The sequence below is a fragment of the Nicotiana attenuata genome, chromosome 12 (assembly GCF_001879085.1).
Source record: "Nicotiana attenuata strain UT chromosome 12, NIATTr2, whole genome shotgun sequence".
In the NCBI taxonomy this organism is placed as follows: Eukaryota; Viridiplantae; Streptophyta; class Magnoliopsida; order Solanales; family Solanaceae; genus Nicotiana; species Nicotiana attenuata.
In genome coordinates, this window is record NC_032000.1 from 45,919,953 (window position 1) to 45,928,744 (window position 8,792).

Genomic DNA, 8,792 nt, shown 5'->3' on the forward strand with positions numbered 1-8,792 from the left:
TATATATATATATATAACTAATGTCATGATGAAAAAGAAATTGAATCACGTGCTGCATTGCAGAAAGATTAAAGCTCAATAAGAACCACACGACATAGATGAAACAGCACTGTCCTACCATCTAGTGGTGCTGTCGATTAGTATTTTTATGTAGCTAACAGTTCCATAAATTTGTCCTACCTACAAATAATTAAAGACGGATTCAGAATTTAAAGACAATGAATTTTTATAGCAACCTGAAATAATATACAACAATAACTGAATTGTTAGGAATCGTTTAGTTTGAAGATATGTTATAATGAGATTAGTTATATTGAAATTAGTTGTTCTGATATTATTTTTTATTGACTATTTGGTAGGTTGCATTAATCCTGGAATTGTCAATTTTACTGCTCTTTCCTGGAATAACGTAACTTATCCTGAGATTATATTACTATTCCACTCTCTGGTAGGTATAAATTATCCCGGTAGTATTTTTAATTTAAAGATAACTTATCTCAAGATTAGTAACCAATCAAGGGATAAGGCGGTACTAAATTTTGATTCATATTTGGTGAATTTTAAATATACTTATAAATAAGTGAGTCTAAACAAAAGCTATTGATCAGTTTACGTGATAGGTTATATGGTAGTCCGCCCCAACAAATAATATGTTCAGAATTATGAAAATGGGATACTTCTCATATAAGTTTAACAGTGATGTTTAATTTGTCCGGTGAAAGCTCAAAAAGAAAAAAAAATTTTGGTATTCTGACGACCAAATTTGTTTATTTTTCCTCCTATAAATCCAATTATTTTGTTGGAATAATATTTTAAAAACCAAATCAAAGGATCTAGAGAGAGAGCATTTGTGTTGCAAAAAAAAAAAAAAAAGAAGGCCCTCGTTTGAGAATGCAAGCTTTTTTTCAGATGAAGTCATAATACTCGTTTTGTACTGTTGTGATTTTGCATGCTCGGTTGGAACTAAGGGTCTATCGGAGACAGTCTTTTTATCTGCAAAAGATAACATAACATAAGAGTAAAGCTATTTACTCACTTGCGGGATTACATTGGACCGACTGTTGTTATTGTTGATGTTGTTATTTCCAAATTACTTCAAGAAAATGGTAACATTAATCTAAGTTACTTAAGGGCATAATCTATGTTAAAATAATAAAAAGTTCGAGGATAATCACCCACTTTTTTCAAGAATCCATTAAGTCAAATAAAATCCAATTAGATAATGGTTTTTTAATTTGCTTAAAGCATCTCAAAGCCTACAACTATAGGCTATAGCATATTAGATCATTCTTTAATTTGGATTATTCTTATCCTATAAACCTAAACTTCCTTCAAATAAAGCCTATCTCTTAGTGTCATGAATCACTATTGCATTATTGAAATGAGATCATAGTATAAGAAAAAAAGAAGATAAATTCAATACCATTCTTGTTCTTATCTCATACACCAATCATGTAGCTTATAAATTTTCTTTTTGAATTCTATAAATATTTTATACTAATGAGATTATATTATTCCCACCTTCCTAATTTCTCGTTTTGTTTTATTACACTTAGGATCCGTTTATCCATAGATTATTTTCCCGGATTTTCTTTTTAAAAAACATGTTTGTCCATAAAATTTTGTAAGTTTTTGGATATTTTTTGAAAATGAGTTTTCCGAAAATAAGAAGTGGTTTTGACCACTTTTTCAAAAATTTTCGAAAAACTTTTCCCCACTCACAAAACTTAAATACTTTTGGGATTGTTACACAAATAGCCGGCAGATTTATTGTTTACTTGTTCTAGCCAGTATACATAGATTATACACAGTTATACACGTATAATACGTGAATTATACATATAATATACATCCGCCGGCTATTTTTATATAAGAGATTAGGTGTGTGGTTATTTGGGTTAATTCTTCATATTTTTCAAGTAAATTGCATGCCCAGACATAATTTCAAATTTCAAATACTATTTTTTAACTTAACTCCATATGCTACCTTTTTTTTAAAAAAAATTACGATTTTTATGTCCAAACGCCTACTTAATCAACTGTAAAAAAAAGGCACAGGCTAGTTCATATAGTATTACTACTGAAAATTGTAAGGTTTTCGAAAATAAAGCAGAGAGTTTACATCTCACAAGTCTTGATTAGATGCTTTAATCATGACTATTAAGATTTGTACAGTAGTTGGTCAATTCAATTATATTTGTTAGAGGATCCAATAAAACATTTCGTTAATTAATTCTGTTTTGGTCAAAATATGACCTTTTAATAAGGTAAAATCGAAACCTCACTAAAATCTATAAAATTCTTATTTGGTCCAAGAGATCTTTGAAAAATGATTATTTTTACCAATATTTCCCATAAAATAATTAGTTTGTTAGGATATTGACGGTTGAGAATTACTTTGATGTGGTAGCTAGTTTAGCTTTTGGAATTCAAGAATTAAGAGCTTTTAATAACCTCAGTGACCAAAAAAAGAAAGAAGGAAGAATTAACCTAAATATTTGTTCATCTACTATTAAAATTAAAAGAAGAATTGGCCTAAATAGCCGTACACCCAACCATTTAAATTAGAAATAGCCGATGGAGATATAATATATGTATAATTAGATACAATCAACGTATAATCTATGTATATAGCTAGAAAAAATAAATGGTAAATATGGCCGGCTATTTGTATTAAGATCGCAAATTAAAAATAGCTGGTGGGTGTAATACATATATGTGTGTAAGAGAGAGAGAGTGTGTGTGTCTGTGTGAGAGAGAGTGTGTGTGCATAAGTATATAGTAACAACAACGATGACATATCCAATATACTCCCACAATGTGAAGTCCGAAAAGGATAATATGCACTCAAACCTTAATCGTACCTCGCATCATCGGCTCAAGAAAAACAATCCACTTCAAGTTTGAAAAAGAATATCACCGTATATACTAAGTGCATAAATAACAAATTTGCCGGTTATTTGTGTAAAAATCTAAAAAAGGAGTCTGAAAAAGAGAACTTACTAGTTGTGATATATTTATTACATGAAGCAAAATGTACTTAATCAAAATATCAATTCTTTTGTTTCATTTTTTTTTTTTTGGAAATAGTTAGTAGTAATAAATAAGATGCAGTAGGTGATCTAAAATTTGATTCTAATAAAATTAAATAATCTTTATAAGATTACTTTTAGTTAGCAGATAGTGTTCCAACAGAATCCAGTTAGACATCTTTGGTATAATTAATTGGAGCCTATTAAACCCATTATATAAGTTTCCTCAACCATTTTAAAGGTCAATAAACCACCACATTAGCCCTTCATAATTTCTAGTAGTCAACTGTTTGGTTAATGATTGAGCCACTCTTGATATGCATAATTCTAGCCAACTAAATTAGTTCATTAGTTGACAAATAGCAGCCCACTAAAATTTTCTCTTTTTATCATGTTATTTCTAGGGTAATTGAGTCTTAGAAACAAATAAAAAGATTTACGTAATATGCATTGAGTTTTGTCAAAAACAATGGAAGAGATTGAGAAGAACAGCTCACCTTGGATGAGCTGTAATGGCGGTTGAGAGGAGCTGTGAGAGATGAAGCTTCTAGAAGGCTTTCCTTAGTTTTCATTAGAAAGAGAATTGAAGTATTTTGTACAATTACAAAATAACAAAATACAGGAAAAATGAACTAACTAACTATTACAATGTATCTACCCTTATTTATACTATGTATCATCTACACATATCATCTACACATCTACAATACAATGATACATAAATACATACACGTGCTAATACCCCCCCCTCAAGTTGGAAGGGAGGGACTCACAGCCAACTTGCTAAGTAAATTCCAATGTTTTACTCCCGTGAGTGGCTTAGTGAAGATGTCTGCCAGTTGATCATTTGTGGAAATGTGATGTAATGTAATGGTCCCTTCGTGCACTTGATCACGTACAAAGTGACAGTCCACCTCTATGTGTTTAGTGCGTTCGTGGAATACAGGATTCTTGGCTATGTGAAGTGCTGCTTGACTATCACAAAAGACTGGAACCGGTAGCTTCAAGGGAGCTGCCAACTCTCCAAGTAATCTGAGCAGCCAAACTAACTCTCTCACAACTTGTCTAGCAGCTCTATATTCTGCTTCTGCTGAGGATAGTGATATGGTCTGCTGTTTCTTTGATTTCCAGCTGATTGGACCATCCCCTAGTAGCACAACATAGCCACTGACTGACTTCCTTGAATCAGGGCAGGCTGCCCAGTCTGAGTCACAAAATGCTTGAATGCTGTAGTCATTATTATCGGACAGAAAGATTCCTAAGTCTGGATCACCTTTGAGGTATCTCAGTACATGATAAGCAACTCTCAGGTGTGGTTCGCTAGGGTTTTGCATAAACTGGCTCAAACATTGCACACTATATGATATGTCAAGTCTGGTATTGGTTAGGTAGTTCAACTTGTCCACTAGCTTCCTGAAATGTGAGGGATCAGGTAGCAGGGGCCCTTCATTTGCACTTAGCTTAGTTGAGGGATCCAATGGAGAGGTTAATGCTGAATACTTCATACAATCAAATTCTGACAGGAGATCCATTGTGAACTTCCTTTGTGATATTAATACCCTATTATCTTTGTATAGAATTTCTAGGCCCAGAAAATAGTGTAATCTGCCTAAGTCTTTTATTCTGAAAGTTTCATGTAGGTACCTCTTTAGAGCACCTATTTCTTCCAAATCAGTCCCTGTTACCAGGATATCATCTACATAGACAGCTACAAACACCATTGAACCTCCATTATTTTTGTAGAACAGAGAATAATCTAGCAGAGACTGTGTGTATCCTTTGGAACAGAGAGCTTCAGTTAGCTTCTCATACCATTGCCTACTTGCTTGTTTCAAGCCATACAAGGACTTGTTCAATTTGCACACTAAATCTGACCTATCAACAACTAGACCTTGAGGTACTTCCATGTAAACCTCTTCATGGAGGTCTTCATGAAGGAAAGCATTATTCACATCTAATTGAAAAATATTCCAGCCCTTCTTTACTGCTACTCCAATTAGAGTCCTAACAGTTGTCATTTTAACTACTGGTGAGAAAGCTTCTGTATAATCTACCCCAGCTTCTTGAGTATAGCCCTTCACCACTAGTCTTGCTTTTAGTCTCTCTACACTCCCATCTGCCTTATGTTTCACCTTATAAACCCATTTACATCCTATTGCTCTCTTACCTGGTGGAAGAGGGACAAGGCTCCAAGTGTGATTGGCATAAAGAGCTTCAAATTCCTGATTCATGGCTACTTGCCAGGCAGGATCAGCAATTGCATCCTCATATGATCTGGGTTCAGTCTCATGAGAAATGAGTCTGATCAATTGCTGACTTTCAGAACTTAATGCATAGAGAGAAATACATTGGGCATTGGGTATAGATGCATTGAAGGAAAGTGAGGTTGTGCTTTGGTTGCTACAAGAAGGAGAGTTAGGATCACTTGTTTTCAACTTGGGTAGAGAGTAGTTGTAGTCTTTTAAGTAAGTAGGGGTTTTGATGGCTCTGGATGGTCTTCCTGGATTTTCATTAGATTCTTGTGTTGATGAGTTAGGGATATCATTGGGTAGGTTATCATAGTTATCAGAAAAAATGAAATTTTCCTCTGAACTTGAGGTTGTTTGAGGACTAGTCTGACTTACCCCTGGTAGTGAAGGATCAGGTGACACTGTTGGGAGACTCACACTAGGAGAAGAAGGGACAAAAGATGACTCGTGATATTTATATACATTATCATGAAATACAACATCTCTAGCAACATGAATTCTCTTTATGACTAGATTGAGCACTTTGTAACCTTTTGTCCCAAAGGGATATCCCACAAAGACATGAGGTGAGGATCTGGATTCAAATTTGTCTTTGTGAGTCTTTAAAGTTGTGGGAAAGCAAAGGCATCCAAAACTTCTAAGATGTGAGTATTTAGGTTTTGTTTGGTATAGCAGTTCTAGTGGACATTTGTTTCTGAGAGTTGCAGAGGGAAGTCTGTTAATCAAATAGGTTGAGGTGAGTATACATTCTCCCCAGTACTGTATGGGAAGTTTGGACTGATATAACAAGGCTCTGGCTGTCTCCAAGAGGTATTTGTGTTTTCTCTCCACTATGCCATTTTGTTGAGGAGTGTAGGGGCTTGTTTTCTGGTGTATGATCCCCTCAGACTGTAGGAATGAAGTGGTTTCAGTGTTTATGAATTCAAGGCCATTGTCTGTTCTGATGGTCTTAATGGAGCAATTGAATTGATTTTTCACCATGGTAGAGAAGGCTTTGATTATTTGTAAGGCATTGCTCTTACAACTAAGCAGATGAGTCCAAGTACATCTACTGTAATCATCTACCAAGGTAATAAAGTATTTTTTCTTGTCATGTGTTGGCACATGATAAGGGCCCCATAGGTCAATGTGCAAGATTTTAAATATTTTGGTTGTTGTTGTGGTTCTTTCTGAGAAAGGTAACCTACTCTGTCTAGCCATTGGACAAATTGGACAGATAATGGAAGGGTATAGATTCAATCCCTCTCATTTTGACAAAGGGTACATGTCCCAATCTATTATGCCACAAAAGATCAATCATGTATTTATCATTCATGGATGTATTACATGTAGAACTAGCAGTTCCCTTAGATTGCACATAAGAGTTGGTGGAAACTTTATTACATTCATGTGAACAGGTGTGTGAATTGATCAAAGCAGGAGAAACAGAATTGTGTAAGCTAGATACAGCATGTGAGATAGGATGAGAACTAGTGCTACTAACACTGGTTACACTAGATGAAGGAGACTGAGTGACTACATCACCTTTATTTGATGCACTATGTGAATTATCAGACACTAAAGAATTAAACTTGCAGGAATCTGGATTGTTGAGTTTGCAGGATTCTGTTTTGTAAAGATATAGACCATCCTTACTTTCACCAATTGCCAGAGGCCTCTTCAGTGAAGGGGCCTGCAGAAGGATGCGAACAAATTTGGTGAATATGACAAAGCAATCAAATTGAACTGTTAGACAATGAACTGAGATTAGGTTGAACTTGAAACTAGGGACAAAGAGGACTCTCTTCAGAGTGAACTTAGGACTCATCACTACATCTCCCATTAGTGTAACCTTCACCTTATAACCATTGGGTAAAGTGACTAGAAAAGGATAGACTAAGGTCTTTATGTTAGTAACATGGATTTATTATAGGTCATATGGTTTGATGCCCTAGAATCAAGTATCCAAGAGTCAGCAATAGATCTAGAACATTCATACGAATCAGAACCAGAATCAAAATGAGTCGAGCAAGCTGAAATACCTGCAAAGTTCACAGCTCCTCCTTTCAGCTCATTTCCTCCACTTCCAGTATGAAAATTCTCCAGGATGCTCACTTATTAGTTGTACTGTTCCTTAGTGAGAGCTTGCATGGTCCTATCTTGTTCATTTGCTGCACCATTGCTTCCATCTGCACCTTCTATGACATTGTCTCTCTGTCCTCCATGTACATTAGCAGCAATTCTCTTCCCCTTATTGAGCCTTGGATCCTGTGGGTACCCATGTAACTTGTAGCACCTTTCCTTAGTGTGGCCTTGTCTCTTACAGTGATCACAAAAGGTTCGTGGCCTATTCCCAAGGTGTCCTCCTCTATAGTTGCTGCTTCCAACTCTATTGCCTTGCTGATTAAAGTTCACATATCCAGGGTTATCCCCAAAATTTGTATGCTAACCAAAATTTGTCCTGAACTGATTTCCTCCTGATCTGTTAGCACTCAAGGCAGTGTATTTTATCACCAATTGAATGTTTGGTTTAACCTCTCTTTGTTTTTCTTCTTGGATGAGGATTGAAAAAGCTTGTGCAAGTGAAGGTAGCGGATTGATCATCAAAATGCTGCCCCTAACCACAGTATAGACTTTATTCAGCCCCATTAGGAATTTGATTAATCTTCTGTCCTGTTCTGCTTTCTGCATGTTGGCTTTAGCACCACATGTGCAGTTGCATTTGCATTGGGCATGTGCATTTAGTGCGTTCAATTCTTCCCAAAGCTTCTTCATCTTAGTATAGTACCCCGTGATATCTAGGGTTCCTTGGCTCAGTTCATTTATCTCCCTCTGTAGTTGGTACAATTTTGCCCCATTCGTCTGGTCGTACCTGTCTTCAAGTTCCTTCCAAAGTTCCTGAGCATCATTGACATACTGTAAACTATCCGCCAGATCCTTCGAGATGGAATTTAGGATCCACGATGTGACCATATCGTCACAGCGTTCCCATTGATCATACTTAGGATCCTGAGGTTGTGGCTTTTCGCATTTTCCGTTTATGAACCCTACTTTATTCTTTACTGAGAGAGCTCTTAGAACTCCTCTCCTCCACGATCTATATCCTGATCCGTCAAAAATCGTCGGTACCAGTACATATCCAGCACTCTCAGAGGGGTGCATGTACAACGGACTAGTCGAATCTAGAGCTATATTCATGGAATTCGTCGTGTTCTCAGTTTCAACCATGATTATCGAGGACCCAATTGAAGAATCGAAGTGGAAATTGATGTTCGCACAAAAGGAGTGAAAAATGAGAGACTATGCTCGAATAGGAGAAAGAGATGACTGATTGAGTTTGAAGTCAAGAGCCAAGCTCTGATACTATGTCAAAAACAGTGGAAGAGATTGAGAAGAACAGCTCACCTTGGATGAGCTCTAATGGCGGTTGAGAGGAGCTGTGAGAGATGAAGCTTCTAGAAGGCTTTTCTTAGTCTTCATTAGAAAGAGAATTGAAGTATTTTGTACAATTAAAAATAACAAAATACAGGAA

The 8,792-nt window shown here is 35.8% G+C and overlaps 1 protein-coding gene across 1 annotated transcript; it reads right to left on the reverse strand.

Moving 5' to 3' along the window:
- Positions 7,379–8,488, reverse strand: LOC109236092. The gene is made up of 2 exons (XM_019402312.1): positions 7,775–8,488; positions 7,379–7,660 (listed from the first exon to the last, which is right to left on the reverse strand). The coding sequence occupies exons 1-2, from the start codon at positions 8,486–8,488 to the stop codon at positions 7,379–7,381; spliced, it is 996 nt and encodes a 331-aa protein (XP_019257857.1).

Coding starts and splice junctions, on each gene's coding strand:
- LOC109236092 (XM_019402312.1), bottom strand. CDS start 8,488: ATGGTTGAAACTGAGAACACGACGAATTCCATGAATATAGCTCTAGAT. Junction 7,661..7,774: donor TTAAACCAAACATTCAATTG/GTGATAAAATAC, acceptor AACTTTAATCAG/CAAGGCAATAGAGTTGGAAG.